The sequence below is a fragment of the Carlito syrichta genome, unplaced genomic scaffold (assembly GCF_000164805.1).
Source record: "Carlito syrichta isolate Samal-C Ts95f unplaced genomic scaffold, Tarsius_syrichta-2.0.1 Scaffold314870, whole genome shotgun sequence".
In the NCBI taxonomy this organism is placed as follows: Eukaryota; Metazoa; Chordata; class Mammalia; order Primates; family Tarsiidae; genus Carlito; species Carlito syrichta.
In genome coordinates, this window is record NW_007258966.1 from 549,372 (window position 1) to 569,216 (window position 19,845).

The following is a 19,845-nucleotide window of genomic DNA, read 5'->3' on the forward strand; positions in this document are numbered from 1 at the left end:
GACAGAGTGAGACTCAAACAAAAAAAAAAAAAAAAAGTGACTAAGACACAGTCTTTGCTCTTGAGGATGTTGTAGTCTAGAAAGATGGGCACATACACAAAGTGTCAATACAACAGCTAAAACACCAACATCAAGGTCTGCCTGGGGAACTAAAGGAGTTCAGAACAAGAGTCCTTCGCCATGGCATCCAGGGTAGGCTCAGAAGAGGACTATGTGAGCTAGAACTTAATGTTTCCTGGTTACCAAGGGGAGTCACTAGTTTGATTTCATCCTGCTGCTGAAATTCTTCTTAAGTTCTCCAACTCCATTAGTAAATCCCTTGTCTAAATTCTGGTAATTTGATTGTTGGACTAACATCATGTTCTTTTTTCCTGGCTTCCTAGTTCCTCTCTACTCCATTAGGACAATGTAGCTAAGTATCTTTTCAAGTTCACCATGTGATTTGTTAAGATTCTGCTCCCTTACAACTCACAGACAGATCTTCACCCTCCGTACTGTTAAACATCTCACTATTGGTTTCAGCTCTCTGGCAGGTAGGCCTACTGTACTATCCACTCTCATCTTCACCTACACCTTCCACTTCCACCCTCCTACTCAGCTCCTCTTCTTTGCTGTCTCAACTCCTACTCACGCATATGCCGCCTCCTCTGCCACACAGGCTAAAACCAGACTCTTCCTCTATCTTTATACTAGCTCTTCCACCATTCCCTCTTTTCTTTTCTTTTCCTTTTTTTTGAGTTGGAGTCTCACTCTCGCCCAGAGTGAAGTGCAGTGACTGCTCCCGGCCACCGCAGCCTCGACCTGCTGGGCTCCAGTGATTCTTCCACCTCAGCCCTCCAAGTAGCTGGAACTACAGGCGTATGCTACCATGCCTGGTTAATTTTTTGATTTATTGTAGAGAGGAGGTCTCGCCAAGTTGCCCAGGCGGGTCTCGAACCCACAGGCTCAAGCAATCCACTCACCTTGGCCTCCCAAAGTGCAGGATTACAGGCTAAGCCACCGAGCCTGGCTACCATTCCCTCTTATAGTGTTCCCATAGTGTTCCCTGATTAATCCCATCCATCTTTCAAGTTACAAACACATTTCCAGATATATCTCTCAAAAACTTACATTTACTATATTACAGTTATATTTTAAAAAATTATGTCAAAAAAATTTTTATGTCTGTCTCATCCCTGTAATCCAAGCCATCCCCTTTGACCTCAGAGTAATAATTCTTTAAGCACAAAAACAATGTTTGTTTTGCCTAGAATATCCTGGAGTCTATCTAGATGCAAACACGATAATATTGACTAAGTGCCTTAATAAGTACAAAGTACAGTTAATGAAGATTAATATCATTTCCTCAGTGTCAGAAGTAGGCCAGCTACAAATGCCAAAGTGAAGAACTGTCCAGTAGTGATAATTATTTCTTATAAATGTATCTATGTAAAGGAAGACTATTTAATGCCTCTTTGAAAGAAAAAAAAAAAGGAGAATCTTTGAAAAAAAATTAACCAAAACTGAACACAGCCTCTCACAACGATGCCACCTGGTGGTACACTGATACCAATGGGTTCCTAGAACACTTATCTAGCAGGGAAAGTCTGTACTATAAGGGGTTCACCCTCCAAAAGGTAATTTTGTTTTTTGGGGTCCCCTTCATATGCTATATATATTTATACAGTTATATGTTTCAGGAAAAAAGTATACAATATGTCTTTCTTTTCAGATTTTTACCTCGGGGAAAAAGAAAACTATTCCAAAGGTTCACCAAGGCATAACTGACTATGCTATAAGTACCAACTGGCTTTGCAACTGACTTTTTTCCTTTTGTGTTTATTTTTTTTCTAGATCTCAAATAATTGAGAGATTTTTCTCAAAAAATTTTTTTCTACATGTTTTCAGAATTCAATTAATGAACGAGGGATTTAAGACACCTGAATTAACCATCTACCATCTTTTTTGTCACATGTTTTCTTGGATTAACAATGTTTTTAGATTAATATGAAAAATTCAACATTAACATTTTTGGATTTTTGCCACAAAAGAATAAAATTCAACATTAACATGTTTGGATTTTCTCTTCACAAACAAAAATTAAGACTATCAACCACCAGATCAGTTTATCAACCAATTTGAATCTATTTCTCTTCATTTAAATATCTTCTAGAATATTCCAAAGTAATAAATGTTTCTTCCATTCTGTGTGTATACTACGAACATTTACATATAGCTTTGATGTGTTTTCCCATCAAGATTATCAACGGTGTGTTTGATATGTGAACATTACATTTTTTTGTAATGAGATGAAAGTTTTTGTTTTGAACATATAAATGTTCCACAAACAAAAACATGTAAAGCAGTATTAAATTTGAGCAAATGAGTATTCTGTATCAACTCTAAAAAAGGGGGGAGGGATTTAATACAGAGAAATTTGTTCTAAAGGCAATCAAGCAACCATTTGGCTAATATCATATATTACCTCTAAAAGATTGTTTGCCAGTTTGCCTAGAAGCCCCAGAAGATAGTCTTTGAAGTTACAGGGAGGCACAGCACTCTTGCTGCCTTCCTCCTGATTGGGCCAGTGTCCGTTCTGACTGTCCGGGGCCTGTGGTCTACCTCTATCTGCAATCTCTGTGCAACATCAGACATAACTGGCTAACTTATGAAATGTTTGACAGGGACAGTAGCTTTTAAGACACTTGGGAAACTTAAATTCCAGGTGCTTAGTCATGCCTTCTGTTTTTCCTGATTTTGGGGAAAATATCCTAAAATATTTCCATTACCAGTGAGATTGGGAGCTAGAACTTTCCGTAGCTCTATCCCAGTAAAATGCTGCTTCAGTTGGAAGAGGGGAGTCTCTGAGCCCTTGTCAGTTAACATGTCTGTCTGCTTGTCGAGAAGGTAGGATGAGGAGAGAAGAGCCCTCTGCTGGTGTTCTCTGGTCTGGCTCCTACCTGACTGCTGCCATTTTTTCTGTGTGAACTTCCATTTTCTCAGAAAGAGCCTGATTCTACTGGTCACATAAAGCCCATCTAGCACTTTTTGTTTATTCTTTGCAGGTTTCCCAGGTCTTCCAGGCCCTGCTGGTCTCCTTGGTGCCCCAGGCATCTCCTTGCCCTCAGTCATAGCAGGACAGCCTGGTGACCCCGGGCGACCAGGCCTAGATGGAGAACGAGGTAAAGACAGGAAGCCCCAAAAAGGACTGGGCACCACCTTTTGCCTGGTGTTTGGGAAGGTCTTGTGTACAGTGCAGCCCAGTCCCAGTTTCTGGACATGCATGGGCCTGCTTGGCCTCACACTCCTCCCTCAAGCTGAAACACAGGGAACTGGAAGTGGCTGCATTTTGCTAAAAGGGTTTGGGAAAATCTGGGCACTGGGACCCCATATTCTCTTTCCTGAGAATGGGTTTTGGCATCCTATCAGTCCCTAGACCTTCAGCAGTGGCCACTTTCTGTTCACCTGCCCCTCATCCCTCTTCCAATCTTACCCCTAGGCCGCCCAGGCCCCCCTGGACCCCCAGGTCCCCCTGGGCCATCCTCGGATCAAGGCGACCCTGGAGACCCTGGCTTTCCTGGAATTCCTGGTCCTCAAGGGCCCAAGGGAGACCAAGGAATACCAGGTTTCTCTGGCCTCCCTGGAGAGCTAGGACTGAAAGGTATGGCTGCTTGGCTGGCTGCCTTCCCCATCCATGGTCAGATTTGACTTCTTCCTGCAGGCCAGCAACTAATGCTCTTCCCTACCGCACCCCTGCCTAGTATTCATCCACACCACTCCAGGACCTAACTTACTTCCTTTGGACTTTGCCAGGCATGAGAGGTGAGCCCGGGTTCATGGGGACTCCAGGCAAGGTTGGGCCACTTGGAGACCCAGGATTTCCTGGGATGAAAGGAAAGGCAGGGCCAAGAGGTGAGTTGAGAGCATGTGCTGGGCTGATCCCAAGCATGAGGGAGGGGCCTGGGGATAAGTGTCCTTCAGGAGACACTGCTCATCACACCGAGAAAGCCGGGATGTCTGAAGCAGCTACATCAAGCTTCCCCCAGAGAGGTAGTTTCTCCACCTTGATGATACTTCTGCCTCTATCAGCTCCCAAGATTGAAGGCCACTGCTGCTTTGCCACCATGGATCCTGCCACTGACTTCCTCTCTCTGCAATATCTCTGTGTTGTGGGTACTAGGTTTGCCTTCAGATCACCACCCACCCATTTGCTCGATCCAGAAGTGCAGAACTATCCTTCCTGGTCGGGCTCGGTGGCTCAGCCTGTAATCCCGCGCTTTGGGAGGCCGAGGCGAGTGGATTGCCTGAGCCCACGGGTTCGAGACCCACCTGGGCAACTCGGCGAGACCTCATCTCTACAATAAATCAAAAATTAGCTGGGCATGGTAGCGCACCTGTAGTTCCAGCTACTTGGAAGGCTGAGGCGGAAGGATTGCCGGAGCCCAGCAGGTCGAGGCTGCGGTGGTCAGGAGCGGCCACTGCACTCCAGTCTGGGCGACTGAGTGAGACTCCAACTCAAGAAAAAAAAAAGAAGAGCCATCCTTCCCATGTTCTACCACCCCACTCCACTCACACCCATGAAGTCCATTAGCAAGCCCTGAGGACTGTACCTCTGAAATGTGGCTTGCCTTGCATCACGTCCACTGCTGCCCCTAGATCCAAGTCACCAACATGTCTCATGCATCGCCCTTCCTCCCTCACCCCAACAATTATTTTTCCAGTGGTCAGAGAGGTCTTATAAAAACAAAGCATCCAGTGGCTTCCCATGGCATAAGGTTAAACCAACTGTGGCCCACAAAGCCTTATGTGACACCTCCCTCTTCATCCCCATCACCAGCCCTTTTCCTTGACTTCTCAGTGTGCTCCTGCCACACTGGTCTCTTTCAATTAGCAAACAAAACAAAACAACAAAACCCACCAAGTCCTGGCCTACTACAGGACCTTTGCATGTTCTACTTCTACTTCCTGGAATGCACTTGTCCCTCTACTCTCCAAATGGGAATTCCTTCTAATGTTTTAATGGTCTCAGTTTAAATGTCACTGCTTATGAAAAGCCACTGATCACTCTCTCAGGCAGATTCCTTCACTACATACTGCCCTCTGCTCCTTCCTACTGTCACTGTGCTATTCCTTTCCTCCATAGCACTTCTCACAGCTTGCTTTAAGCCTAACAGTATTTACCAAGTTATGCACTGTTCATCTTTATCACCAGACTATCATCTCCATAAAAGTCTGTCATATTCACTGCTATATCCCCAGATCTACCAGGACGCACATAGTAAGCACTGGAGAAATACATGTTCACAAGTGTTTAGGACTTCATAATCAAATTATGCTATTAGTCAGGCTCTCTTTCATTTCCCAGCTGCCTTCTACCTGTGCTGGACCCTGAGGAGACAGGGTTAATATGACCCAGTCTCTGCCCTTAAGTGGCTACCAAGCCATTGGAGAAATAGAGTTGTAAATAAGTCATGTGTAAAGGGTGGTGAGAGTGCCATCCTGGAGGTATCCAGTCAGAACCAAGGGGACCATGGGGACAAATGGGGCCAAAAATTGAAAGCCAGAAAAAAAGACTTCTGGAGCCCCACCCTGGCCTCCTCTGCCTCAGCCTGATGTTCCCATTTCCCCCACATGGCCACAGGTTCTTCTGGCCCTCAAGGTGCTCCTGGAAAAACACCAGTTGCTGAAGCTGTCCAGGTTCCTCCTGGACCCTTGGGTCAACCAGGCATTGACGGCATTCCTGGCCTCACAGGGGACCCTGGAGTCCAAGGCCCTGCGGGCCTACAAGGTGAGTAGGGCACCATGGAAAGCCGACTTCTTGGGGAGCTGAGATGGTCTTGACTGAGAGGCTGGAGCAACTGGCTTGGACCTCTAGCTCCAAGGGGCATCTTCATCAAATGTCATCACTGCTCCTTCACGAAGCTCCAACAGGGCAGTGGTTGTACTTGCCTTTAGAGAATGTGTGGGCAGGTGGTTTCTTTCGCCCATGCCAGCTCTGGCACGTCTCCCTTTCTTTTCTCTCTTCTTTCCCTAATAGACTTTGTTTGAAAATGTGTAAAAAAAAAAAAGAATGTGTAGGCAGAGCACAGCTACTACTCCTGACACCTTGTCCCTTTCTAAAATGCTGCAGAGAGATGGAGGGAGTGTGGTGGCAAATACAGGGCCATATGAGGCAGTGCAGAAAGCTCAGGGATGGGAACAGAGAACCTGGCTTCAAATCCCAGCTTTGCCCCAACAGGATAAGTTAGCAGTCTCTCTGGGTCTCAGTATCCTCATTTCTGATATCGGATGCAAGCAGTGGCCCTGCATACTTCCCATCATTGCTGGGAGGATGAGAAGGAGGGAGGAGGAAATAGGTGTGAAGGAGTTCAGAAGGGCTAAGCTGACGGCACCATCCAAGAGCAGAGATGCCCCTGTGAACTCAGGACTAGCTCAGGCAGGCTGCAGCCCTGAGATGCTCAGTGTGCACGGCAAGTCGATGGCCAGTGCACCCTCTCCTGGTGAGTCTTGGGCATGACACATAAATCCCCTTTCCTGGGTAAGGTACCCCAGAATGCACTTCATTGAGTACCCACCCCTCCCCATGGGCTTTCTCTCCTGCAGGCTCCAAAGGTTTACCTGGCATCCCTGGCAAAGATGGCCCCAGTGGGCTCCCTGGCCCTCCTGGGGGTCTTGGTGATCCTGGTGTCCCTGGACTGCAAGGCCCTCCAGGATTTGAAGGTCTGGTGATGTCACATTAGGAGGCAGAGGGCTTGGGAGGGTTTGAGGCTAGGGGATGAGTAAACATTTCAAATCTAAGATTCAGTAAACCTGGCAGTAGAGCTTGACACTCCTAGAAAGCCCAAAAACTGGGCTCTAAGTCCGTTCACTCTCCACTACCCTCTGAGATTATGAAGAAATGCCCTACATTCCAGAAGACAAAAGACTGTTTCAAGTCTCTCTGGGTTCTCTTGCCACTCTTAAGAGCCCTGACTCTATACTACAGATGATCCTCTGCCCTGCACTTCCCCTTTGCTACCCAGGGATCCTGGCATACATGGGAGGGGCTTGGTTCAAAGGGTAACAATACTTAAGGTATGAGCTTCAGTTTTCTCATCTGGTACCATGTCCCAGGGTCGTGAGGATTGAGTGAGATAATACATGCTTATAATATGCCTTGCACAGTGCGTGGCACAAAGTGAGTTGCTGATGTTATCATTTGCTGCACCACAGTTACCTTTTATGCTCTCTCCCCTTCAGGAGCACCAGGGCAGCAAGGCCCCCTGGGGAGGCCCGGAATGCCTGGTCAGAGTGTGAAGGTGGGCTACACGCTGGTGAAGCACAGCCAATCGGAACAGGTGCCCCTGTGCCCCATCGGGATGAGCCAGCTATGGGTGGGTTACAGCTTGCTGTTCGTGGAGGGACAGGAGAAAGCCCACAACCAGGACCTGGGTAGGTACCAGCTCTGACAGCCAGCCCTGGCCATCTTTTCCCACAAGGACCGACAGCCAATCTCCTCTCTTCTCTCAGCCCTTGCTGGGTCCTCTGCTGTATAGTGAGTTACAAGCACCAGCTCTGCAGTAAGGCATATCTGGGTTCAAATCCTGGCTTTACCACTTACTAGCCACATTCCCTGGGCTCTAAGTTACTGCTTAGGTAATCTCTCTAAGCTTCCACATCCCCCTTAATGGAACAAAGCTAATTCTAGTACCTATCACGTAGGGTGGTGTAAGAAGTGTGTGAATTACCCAATAGGAAATACTTTGAATAATGTTTGGCATTTAAGCATCCACTAAATGTTAGTGATTAGTAATAATAATAATAATAATAATAATATAACATACAGAGTAATTTTGATTACCCAAGAATTTGTCATATTGCCTGCATGTGTGCTAACTCTAAAGGCAGACTCAGTCTGCTGCCTTTACAAGCAGATTAATTAGGGAGTAGTTACTTTATAAAAAGATTTTTGTCATCAAACTTTCCTGGTGCATTTAAAATGGGATTTGATCAACACACCTCAGGATTGGAAGGGGAGGGCTGTCCTGGTCTGGTGCAAGCCGTTGAATGTAAATCCAAGGTGCTTGGGTACAATGCACAGTCAAGTCCTGGCAGCCCTGCCCCTCAGCCAGACCTTCCCTGCCCTTGCCACCTCTTCTTCTAGGCTTTGCTGGCTCCTGCCTACCCCGCTTCAGCACCATGCCCTTCATCTACTGCAACATCAACGAAGTGTGCCACTATGCCAGGCGCAACGATAAATCCTACTGGCTCTCCACCACTGCCCCCATCCCCATGATGCCTGTCGGCAGGGCCCAGATTCCCCAGTACATCAGCCGCTGCTCTGTGTGTGAGGCACCCTCACAAGCCATTGCTGTGCACAGCCAGGACATCACCATCCCACAGTGTCCTCTGGGCTGGCGCAGCCTCTGGATCGGGTATTCATTCCTCATGGTAAGAGCCTGCACTGACCCCTCTCCCAGGATAGAGGCAGAGGCAGAGGGCAGGAAGCTCTGGGAGGGCCCCTTGGACTGGATCCCAGGCTCAAGGGACACTGGGTAGAAAGCACAGAGTTTGAAAGGACGAAAAATGCTTGGTCTGGGCTTGGCTAAAGACCAGAGAGCCCAGTTCTGCATGAACGAAAGGTAGTTAAGGTTGTGGGGCAAGACAGCAGTTTGCACCCAGTGGTTCAGGGATGAGAATATATATGAATCACAGGCCAAGGCCCTACTATCTGTATGCCTTGCTTTAGTTATGCCACAACCAAGGGAAGAGCAAAACACACTACCATCTGGGCAGACAGTAAGAGAGAGGCTGCCCCTACTCAGGGCCAGGAAACACTCTCACTGGTCAGGCCAGCCATGATACTGCCCTCTCTTCTCCCCACCCCCCTCTGGCTTCTACCATCTCCTCCCAAAAGGTTCCAATGAGGGCATGCTGTGTTTATACATCCTTGCTAGAATTTTTGCTGCCTATCCATTTCGGTGAGAAGACAGTGGCCAGCCATGTTGCATGTCTTGCTAAGAAAGAAAACATCTGTGAGCCCAAGGAAGTATAGAGTCCCTCACACAATATCCCGTAAATACCTGGGGATGTTTAATCAAATGAAAGATCAGGTTTAAGACCAGGACAACTCCCAGGGAAAACCAGTGTGACCCCCACGGAAGTACTCTGCCTTGCCAGAGCTTCTCTGCTGAATTGTCAAGAGTGAGATGGTGAGAGAGTGTTTTTGAAGAATGATCAAAGTCACAGACACATTAGTGTTCCTACCTGGGGAAAGGTACTTCCTTGCTATACCTCGTCTTTGTGCACTGGGCAGTTTATCTCAGTGGAATACAGAATCACTTCACCTGTCATTCTTTCCTCTCCACCATCCAGAGCAGGAAATAAGGAGAAGAGGCCCCTGAGCTTCCACAAGCAATAGCACAAAGGCTGTGCACTAAATCTCATGTGCTTTGGTCATGGGAAAGCTCTTAGCCCTTATTTGAACATATTAGAATATTTTTTCTGAAAATGTGCAAATGGGAGAATTTAGACTGCCTTGAAAGGCATCTTAAATCAACGAGACAAGCCTACTAAAAGGGAGAAAAGAGGGAGAAAACAATTCAAAGGAGGCCCAAGAATTTCACTGGCTGCACCCCTTGGTATGGCCCTACACAAAAACTGACATTCACAATGACGAGCCTGAGTCATCTGCAAAGTTTTAAATACATAGTGTCTGCTGTTTAGCAAAGCAGGAAGATGTGTAGTGCATTTTAGAAAGTTTTTTATTCTGAGGGTCAAACGAGGAAAACTTTGATGCTGCAGTTATCAGGAAAGGTCACATGGAGACTCTGAAAGTTCTTCAAAGTCAGGGGTCCCTGTGTGTCCAGCATGGACATTTGTTGACTCAGGTGTGTATTAAGTCTTTTCTCAACCTCCTGTGGTCCAGATGATAACCCAACTAATGTAAAGGGAAAGGGGTGAGGGTGTGGAGGGACGGGGACTGCTGTCTATGGGAATAGTAACTGTGACTACTGGCTCATGTGTAGCCCTGAATCTGAATGCTGAGGGAGCCCTCTGATGTGAAAGCCAGGGCATTTAGGCCAGATACAACAAAGTAAGGAAAATCCAATAGGTTCCAGCTCTTTCCCTTCTTAGAGTCTACTGCATAGTTTACAGAGGGCTCTGAGAATTGTAGTCCAGAAATCTTTTGAATTTTTCTTAATTCAGCCTTTCCCAGATTAATTTCTCCATGGAAATTTTGCAGGGGGCACCTAACATGCCTCTGAATTCAGTGCGACAGCAATGGTTTGGAAAACACTGGTTACGATGCAGTCGTTGTTCATGCATAAAGGGTTAGGAGGGCACTAGGGAGTTTGGAGGGGAGTACTCTTGGCCCTGAAAGCTGCCATGAGGGAGGATGAGCAGCCTCTGCCCCTAAGTATGCTGGCCTGAAGCTGAGGCAGAACCAAGGGAGCAGGGCTTAGAAACAGAGCACATGTTCCCCCTGGTAGCAGCAAAGCACCCATCACCTCCCCATGCCAAGCTCTGGCAGATGCAGCTGACATACCAACCTCCTGTCTGTTCCAGCATACTGCCGCTGGTGCCGAGGGCGGAGGCCAGTCTCTGGTCTCACCTGGCTCCTGCCTAGAGGACTTTCGGGCCACTCCTTTCATCGAGTGCAGTGGTGCCAGAGGCACCTGCCACTACTTTGCCAACAAGTACAGTTTCTGGCTGACAACAGTGGAGGAGAGGCAGCAGTTTGGGGAGGAGCCTGTGTCTGAAACACTGAAAGCTGGGCAGCTCCACACCCGGATCAGTCGCTGCCAGGTGTGTATGAAAAGCCTGTAGGGCGGCAACTGCCACTTTGCCCCCTGCTCTCCCCTCCCCCTCACAACAGTCACCTCACGAACCTGAATGGTCTGAAGAAGGAAGGCCTGAGCCCTTTTGCCTGTCAAGTTGTACATTGGAGTCTCATTTGGGCTGGACTACTGGACACTGGTCACCCCAACTCTCAGGCCAAAATATATAAGCCCACCTTGCTGAGATCTGCTGTCCCATTTCAGTCAACCTGGTGCTACTGTTTAATTTGGATGTTAGTGTGACTATTCATGGCTACCTCAGAAAGATTTGCTGGGCCACCACTTTCTTAGATTGCTAGCTTTCCTCACTATCTTGACCAGAAAGCTCTTCATAATAACTAATATGTCATTTCTTCATGTCGAGAGGTTACTACACATTATTTGGCTTAACTAGAACCCAGTGTTACCACATTCAAAAAAATATCAGGCTGAACCTTCGTGGACAGCTCAAGTCTGCAGAGGGCAAGCCCTCACTATTCAAGGAGGCCCACTGTGTCTATGCAGGTAAAATTGGAATGGGGTCCCAGCCAGTAGCCCTGGTTGAGCTTTGACTCCAAGAGTGAGCCAGATCAGAACCCATATTGCTTAGGGAGGTTTGAAGGCCAGCAGCTGAGAGGGGCTCATTAACGTTCTATGGTCCTAGACAAACGACTTCCTCCTTGCCAGCCCCCTCCCTGGCCAGAGACAGAGGACTTGGCCTGGTCCAAAATATAGCAGAGGATACAACAAATGTGGCCAAGCTCATGAAAGGAAATGAGAATGGCAGCCCTTCCTGGGCCAGGGGTAGAGGGGAAGATGGGGAAGGAGATGTGAGTTTTGCTTCTGACTCCAGGAACAAAAAGATAAAGCCCATGTCCCAGTTTCTCAGAAGTCCCTGTTTATTCCAAATGCCATCCAGATGTGTGCAATCTGCCAAATTGAAACTGCAGTCTGTTGGTTCCTTTGCATTCTGACTCTGTTAGAGACTTTCCGTTGAAATGATTATCCAACTGCTCTTTCACAGGTAGCCTGTTAAACTACTTTAATATGTTTTTTAAACCTCATAAAAATCTAGCACACTCCTCTCTTGAGCAGTTAGCAGACCTAAAGCAAGCCTGAGTTGGCTATAAAGTACATTATATTCCATTTGGGGGGATTTGTTTTAGCCAGTTTCCTAGAATACTCTTAGCTATGTTGACATGAGGCGATTCCTTCCAGGTGATTCTTCTGTTTCCTTACGTATTATGTAAACTGTGCCAATGCAGACAAATCATAATCAGTATAATCTGAATTGTTATATTCACCTCCTGGCTGAGTAATAAACATGGTGTCAGCTTTGTACATAGCAAATAAAAGAAATGAAACGTGGACATTTGACTCTTTGACATTCTTTGATTCTCACTACAATTTATGAGTGCCCCTTAGAGCCTTGGAAGTTCCTATTACTGCAAGTTGAACTCTGTAACAAAACATCAAGGCAGTAAAAAAATGAAAAGATGATCAAAATCAAAGGGCTGAAAGAGTCCTGTAGCAGTCAACAAACCCACAATCTGCTTCAAGATAAGCCTACACCTGCTTTTATCCTCATCACATGCTAGAGTTCAAGAAGAGTGTTTCCACCGGGTACAGTGGCTCACACTTATCATCCCAGCACTTTGGGAGGCAGAGATGAGAGGATTGCCTGGGCCCACAGGTTGGAGACCAGCCCAGACACCTCATGTCTACAATAAATAAATAAATAAATAAATAGCCAGGCGTGGTGGTGCGTGCCTGTGGTTCCAGTTACTTGGAAGACTGAGGCAGAAGGATCACCAGAGCCCAGCAGGTCAAGGCTGCAGTGGCTGTGAGTGTGCCACTGCACTCCAGCCTGGGCGATAGAGTGATGCTCCAACTCAAAAAAAAAAGGACAGTTTTTCTATACTTCTGTGGCCTCAGGTTCGCTTGCAGAAAAATCAAAAGTAGAGAAATGTTAAAGTCATTAAAATCAAATCTAAACTATAGATGTGTGTGTGCATATATTTATAGGTCTATATACTTAACATTTGCATATATTTACATATGCATAAAATACATTCTCTGGAAGGATAAACAAGAAATTAATAACACTGGGAGCTTTCAGGGAAGGAAACTGACTTATAAGAGGGAGAGACAATTCACCAAATGCCATTTTTCATCTTTTGATTTTCAAACCACTGGACTATATTACTTATTAGAAAAAAAGAAGATCCAAGGGAACAAGTGAATTGGTTTGATGCTAGCTTCTGAACCCCAGTTGCTGGCCTTCCTCAGGACTCACTTAAGGATAGAGGTGAAATGCAGACAAGTTAAGAGAGCAAGGAAAGGAAAATATATTGCTGGAACTTGAGATGCATCCTAACAGGAAAGTAGTTAGCAAAGCTGTTTTGATGGATATGTGCTTTAAAACTTAGTATATTGCTAGTCCTAAAATAGTGTGAAATTGTATTTGATGCATAGATTAAATGTGTGATATACCACATTAATAATTCCTTCTAAAATGGTTGTTAACCAAAACAGAGTATAGTTCAAACACAATTTATTTTTAATTTCTCAAAAAAAATCAACAATTTAAGTCGGTAATTGGCAGGGTACAGTTGCCTGCAGGCCAAATTCAGTCATCCACCTGTTTCTGTCAATAAAGTTTTATTGAATTACAGACATGCTCATTTGCGTGCATATTGTCTATGGCTGCTTTTGCACTTCAACAACAAAGTTGAGTAGTTGTGATAGAGGCTGCATGGCCTGCAAAGCCTAAAATACTTACAATCTGGTTCTATACAAAAAAAGTTTGCTGACCTCTGATTCAAGCGATCATGATTTGATTTAAGGACAGGGTGACATCTGACAAAAGTATCAGTTAAGGATGGGGACAGTGGCCCATCAAATAGTTTCCCCTAAATAGGAAGGTAGATCAGGAAGTATACATGTGACATCATTTTTTTGACAAACATTTTGATATAAATTATAACTATTTAAAATACATGTTCAAATAATTTAACAAGAACCTCTTCCTCCCTGATTCAGTCACTTTATTATTTGAGCAAGAGAACAAATTGCTTCTTAGTATTTAGCCCCAAAGAGACCGCACCTGAAAGGGTGAAGAAGAGCAGTGTAACCACCTGTCACCTGCTGGTGCATAAAGCAAGCTGGGGGTTTCTGTCGGTCTTCCAGATGTCCATCTAATTTTAAGCAGGTGAAGACTTGATGTAGCCATGTAAGACAAGCTGGGAAGCAATGGACTCCTCGTCATGTCTCTGCTCCTAGACTCCATGATTGTTTTGGTTCTTTCTGGGGAAAGGTTGTTGTCATTTGTTTGTTTTATTTATTTCTGAGAAATGGTGATTGGCTCAGTCATGATTGCTATTGAGCTTGTATGCTGTTGGCATATCAGGCACTTGCTGACTAGAAAAGTTTTATGTAATAAGTTCATGTTCCTATCATGACAGATGAAAGACAGACCTCCAAGTTGAGTTCCCAATATCCTACACACTCAGAATCTCAAAATCTTCCTCCAGGTCAAACTCCTCCAGTTGTTCAGTAGTGTCAATGAACTCTATCAGAGTACAGAAATGAGAAGGAAGAACAGCTTGACACTTGAGTTAAAGTGATCAATAAAAATATATTACTCAGTAGTTAAAACTATGCTTTTTTTTATTGCTTTGCTAACAAAAAGCTTATCCGGAGACGATACAATTAGGGCCACTGCCAAGTATTGGAAATTCTCTGTAAAGACTCAAAATAACGGACTTATTACATAAACCTGATCACAGTGATGTCACTGAGGCTCTGCAAGGCCTTTGAGGTACCTCTGAATCACCCATGGCCTCGATTTGTTATTCTGAACGAAATCATGAAAATACAATTCTAGTCATCTTGATTTAGCATCAAACTTTCGCAATGAGCTAATTTTTTCTTTTATCATTCTTTGAAATTGGTGAATATCAGAAGATGAAAATAACCAGAAGCACCATTATTTTGATCAGTCCAGCTGAGTAGAAATTTTAGTTCCCATAGAAAGCATGAGCCACAGTTCCTTCTGCCTAATAAAACAATTGCTACACACACGTCTGCTGTCCTAGAGCCCCTGAACAATAGCTTACCTGCCCCAGTGGTTGTCACTTCCGGTTTGGCTGGAGGTACAAAGGGAGGCCAGTGAGATGGATGTTTCTGAACTAATTCAAACATCCTCAAATTCTCCTTTAGAATTTCCTGGGAGATACAGAAACAGCTGTAAACACTGCAGAGTCACAACATTTCTATCTAGTTGGCAATCTATGACCCCAAATCCTAAGGGGAGTGGCCTGGCGATTGACAGGTGAAAACAAAGGCCTAGCAAATACACCCGTCCTCTGCTTGAACCATCAAAGACCCAGCGTCTTCAATTCTACATACTGTTTAACCAGGAAGGAAAGATACTAGAGGGAGTATCTGCTGGAGGCCAGTACTCATTGTCCATGTGCCATCATAAAGCACAGGCCGTGTGACAGATGGACAGGTCCTGCTCAATTTAGGGGTGAGATATTCTTGGAGTATTGGCTCCAAAGAAATGCCAGCCAAATTAAATTTGCTCCAAGAGAATATTGCTGCATATTGGTATGGTTTTACTTGTAGTTCCACATTTATGGTATATATCCTAATTTAAATGGCATAGTCTTATCAGAACATTTTCATTCTACCTTTAAATGTGATGTAAATAGTTTTGTTACATTCTGAAATGTAAGAACTAACTTTAGGAAACAATTTTATAGGCCAGGTACAGTGGCTCAGCCTGTAACCCCAGCACTTTGAGAGACTGAGGCGAGAGGATTGCCTGAGCCTGGGGGTTCAAGACCAGCCTGGGCAATTTGGTGAGACTTCGTCTCAACAACAAATCACAAAAACTAGCCGGGCATGGTGATGTGCATCTGTAGTTCCAGCTACTTGGAAGGCTGAGGCGGAAGTATTGTCTAAGTCCAGCAGGTGGAGGCTGCGGTAGCCATGACCATGCCACTGTACTCCAGCCTGGGCGACAAGAGTGAGACTCCAACTCAAAAATAAAAAAAATAATAATAATAATTTTATATTGTGTCTCAGCAAATTAACTGAAGTTTTGGATATAGTCAGGGACATTCATATTAATTATTTGTTCACTTGTGAAAAAAAAATATTTCTTCCTTTCACTACCAAAGGCTTTGGGCTTCCATTTCTCCAGTCCTTTGATTTTGTAGATGTCAGCATGTTTCCTTCTACCCCATCCAGGGCCTTTAGACGACAGATGCTCCTTAATTTATAATGGGTTACAGCCCAATAGACCCATCGTAAGTTAAAAATATCACAACTCGAAAATGGGCATTGAGTAGGTTGAATGGTATGCAAAAACAAACAACGCAATGTCCAAAAAATTCTGGAAACACAGTACTACACTGTAGAGTATTGGGTGTTTACCATTATGGTTGCATGGCTGACTGGGAGCTATGGCTCACTGCTGCTGCCTGGCACCACAAAAGAGTATTGTACTGTACTATTTTGCTAGCCCAGGAAAAGATCAAAATTCAAAGTACGGTTTTGACTGAATGCATATAGCTTTCACACCATTGTAAAGTCAAAAAAATCATAGGCCGGCAACTGTCTGGCTTCCTATGATCTCCCTTCATTATTTCAATAAGCATTTATCAAAGTCATACATATATTTTGCATGTGTCAGAGGCTGAGGATGAGTGAGGAAGATCAAAGATTGGTGAGTCAACGAAATAATTCCCTTTTACACCAATACCAAAAAGAAACAATAACTTTATATAGGTTTCTGCAAATTGTGTTTCCTTTAAGCAGTGGCATGCCTATATCGTATATAAATAAGACAGTACTTGAAGGGCAAGGCTTTTAAACCATGATAGAATACGTTAAGCTGTAAATGGACTACTAAACAAATAGAAAAATGCTTTAGTTTATTGAGCCAATTCAGTGTTATGAACAGAATAAGGAAGAATTTAGTCTGAGCAATATAAAACTGACATTTTAGGTTAAAACAGTAGAATATTAGCTGAATATTTTTATTTTATTTGACTCATAGGCTTAATGAGATGAAACATTGTTTAATCACTAAAAATGCCACTTATTTGACATACTAAGCGTATTTCAAACAAAAGTGGTTTTTTTTTTTTTTTTGGTTCCCCCAAAGTTACGCACAGTTCCCCACACCTGATAGTTTCTTTGCTGCTTTAGTCTCTTTGTCTTGCAATAAAGTCATAACAGACTTTTTTTTTGTTACTATGAAAAACAAAAGGAATCAGATTGAGTAACTTCATTTTTTAAGAATAAAAAAAAATACATCTTTACCTTCTGAACAATGCTACACCAGTTATCAAAGTCTTTTTCTTCTTTGCAGAAAAATCCCTTGGGGGAAGCAAAATAACATAATTTAGAATTGCCCTTTGTATTGCAAGATGGAGCTGTCATCCAGAATTAGGATGTGGCTGGGCTTCTCACTCACCTCCTAACTCATTGCCTCACTTGAGCACACACATTGCCCTCTTACTCTCATTCTCCCTCCGACTCTTGCTCTCTGAACCTTTCCCTTTATCCCCTGTCCCTCTCTCCTCCCTTTTTCCCCATCCCTCTCCTCTCCTCCCTTTTTCCCCATCCCTCTCCCCCGGTGCTGTGAGATATCTGAACTTGAAGACAAGTCTTCAAAGTATGAAGTTAATTCCAGCACATTCAATGCACAAATATATACATCCACTAGGACTATCCAATTAAACTAGCAAACAAAAGCCAAATAGTACTTTTAGCTAGAGGCAATACTTAACAAGGTGACTTTGACCTTCAGTAAATTATCTATTAGAATAGAGACAACCATCAGTCTCCTTCCCCATCCTCAGAGACATCCCACAATAGTAAAAGAATGGTTCATGAGAGAACTCTATTGCAGACATGTCTTCAGGAAAAAAAGAAAAAAAGAGGAGAACTCTAAGCTCTTGGTCACTGGTGGCCTAACAGTTGGATTAAACTGGAAGAGAGGATGCAGACAGGTCTCAGATCCACTGGCTACTTTACAGGCAGATGGCCCTTCAATGTGTGTAGACAGCAATCATAATTCTGGCAAAAAAAAGTTTGCAACTTCCCAGATTGTATGCACCCAGGAGGTCTTTCCCTAGCTATGTCTCACCTTATTCCCCATGCCCGTGTGGCATAATTTGAAGCCAAGAAAGAAAAGAGGGAAAGATGATAATAACTAACACTTATAGAATGCTTACAAAACATGCCAGGCCTTGTGCTACACACACTGCACCTAATACAAGCGTACAAGAAAGGAGCTATTGTTTTCCTTATTTTAGAGATGAGATCAAGGCTCAGAAAGATTAAGTGACTTCTCCTAAGTGCATAGCTAGTAAGTGGCAGAGGCAAGATTCCAACTGGAGCAGTTTGCCTCCAGGGTCCATTCCTTCCTCAGTACATCACAGCCTCTTGTTAGAGTAGTGAGCAAACATACTCTTGCCACCCTACCCAGCAACCTAGATAACTCTCAGGGAACCAAAGTGGTGTCGTATCTCCTGGCCCCCTAGCCTTCAGATACTCACCAATGCTACGGAAGGATCCAAGTTCAGGATGTTCATTCTCTGTGGGGACTGCAGACAATGGAAAGTCTGGTCATCAACCATTCCATTCTCTTCAGTGTCGACAAACGTTTGGGTTGTGTGAGGGTCCAAGAAGATGAGCTCATCACCTGTTTTGAAGAAGATGTGCTTAGCCTTCAAAGAACCACTGGCCCTGGTCCCACTGCTGTCCTTGAGAGGAGGCACTTTGATTCTCCTAACCCCTCCCCTGGTGACAATGAAAATGGGATGACAGAAAACCTGAAGCCTGGGTGAGCATGCTTGAAGGAAGTCACTTGCACCCAAATTTAATCATTCAATGAGAAGACATGCCCTAACATTTACATCTCCTCAAAGTCCAAGTCCTAAAATGAAATGTGACAGGTTTGAGGAAAGGTGGGAATGAGAGACCACAGATGACATGGCAGGCTCTGTGAGCAGCAGTAGTAAAAAGGCAGTAGGTAGAGTCACCAGGTCGTGGACCCAGGTGCAATTAGGGAGTGTATGCCTCTTCAACATTGGAAAGCATCTCACTCTAGACCACTGATTCTCAAATCTACACTCAGAGAATGGCCAGGGTAAGGGAAAAGGCCTTGGCCTCCAAAAGAAATGCTCCCCAGACAGAATGGGAACACCATCTCTGCTATGGATACAATACCAATGAGGTGACTTCTTAGTCCTGATTAACTAGCAAGTTAGTAATTAGTAGTAAGTTAGTAAATTCCTGTCAGAATGCACTGCCTTTGTCATATCTGTACAGATACACCTCACTGGAAAAACTCACTCTAAGATGATCAAACTTTACACATGAGAGACAAGCCATGCTTCATTAAATTGAGATGAAAAAGCCCTGCACCAAAATGATGCAGGACTTTGGAATAATAAAATTTCCACTTTGATCTGATATTCAAAGAACTGAGATTCCTTCTAATGCTCATCAGCCACATGCTACATAGGCAAAAGTACCTAAGGGAGCACCCCAACCTCACTGTCCAGGTCTGAGGGTCATCTGGGTTTCTGTGTCCTCAATTGGGTAAGGTAACCAAAGAGAGATTTACTGCTGTGGCAGATTAGGGTAAGGAATCTCTTTGGAATGGCATCCAAAATTGTGTTGGATACATCTACATGTTTCTGTTGGCAATGAATGTATTTCTGATGTCTCGTAAAAAAGTTTCATGTTTCCCTATCACAATCCAAGACAAACCCCTTAATTCACTCTTTGTCTTAACTTTTTTTGTTTTTATTTTTATTTTTGAGTTGGAGTCTCACTCTGTCGCCAGACTGGAGTGCAGTGGCACACTCCCGGCCACCGCAGTCTCAACTGCTGGGCTCCGGGCTCCGCCGATCCTTCCTCCTCAGCCTTCCAAGTAGCTGAAACTACAGGTGCACGCTACCACACCCGGCTAATTTTTTTGTTTGTTTTTTTTTGTTTTTGTTTTTGTTTTTGAGTTGGAGTCTCACTCTGTCGCCCAGACTGG

General features: G+C 44.4%; 2 protein-coding genes across 10 annotated transcripts in view; one reads left to right on the forward strand and one right to left on the reverse strand.

Moving 5' to 3' along the window:
- Positions 1–12,155, forward strand: part of COL4A6 (collagen type IV alpha 6 chain) — a 310,397-nt gene extending 298,242 nt beyond the window's left edge. For 2 of the 5 annotated variants that reach the window (XM_008072174.1, XM_008072176.1), the window contains 8 exons: positions 3,045–3,161; positions 3,479–3,640; positions 3,793–3,891; positions 5,621–5,767; positions 6,583–6,699; positions 7,219–7,410; positions 8,123–8,409; positions 10,528–12,155. In XM_008072174.1, coding sequence (XP_008070365.1) covers positions 3,045–3,161; positions 3,479–3,640; positions 3,793–3,891; positions 5,621–5,767; positions 6,583–6,699; positions 7,219–7,410; positions 8,123–8,409; positions 10,528–10,788 — 1,382 coding nt within the window. In that variant the 3' untranslated portion in view covers positions 10,789–12,155. The remainder of the gene's footprint in view (positions 1–3,044; positions 3,162–3,478; positions 3,641–3,792; positions 3,892–5,620; positions 5,768–6,582; positions 6,700–7,218; positions 7,411–8,122; positions 8,410–10,527) is intronic. The other 3 variants (XM_008072175.1, XM_021706003.1, XM_008072177.1) reach the window with 3 other exon arrangements.
- Positions 12,156–13,311: 1,156 nt separating this feature from the next.
- ATG4A (autophagy related 4A cysteine peptidase) overlaps positions 13,312–19,845 on the reverse strand; it is a 61,878-nt gene continuing 55,344 nt past the window's right edge. For 3 of the 5 annotated variants that reach the window (XM_021706002.1, XM_021706000.1, XM_021706001.1), the window contains 4 exons: positions 18,353–18,498; positions 17,112–17,168; positions 14,897–15,005; positions 13,808–14,349 (listed from right to left, as the gene is read on the reverse strand). In XM_021706002.1, coding sequence (XP_021561677.1) covers positions 14,279–14,349; positions 14,897–15,005; positions 17,112–17,168; positions 18,353–18,498 — 383 coding nt within the window. In that variant the 3' untranslated portion in view covers positions 13,808–14,278. Of the gene's footprint in view, positions 14,350–14,896; positions 15,006–17,111; positions 17,169–18,352; positions 18,499–19,845 lie in introns of all 5 variants that reach the window. The other 2 variants (XM_008072179.2, XM_008072178.1) reach the window with 1 other exon arrangement.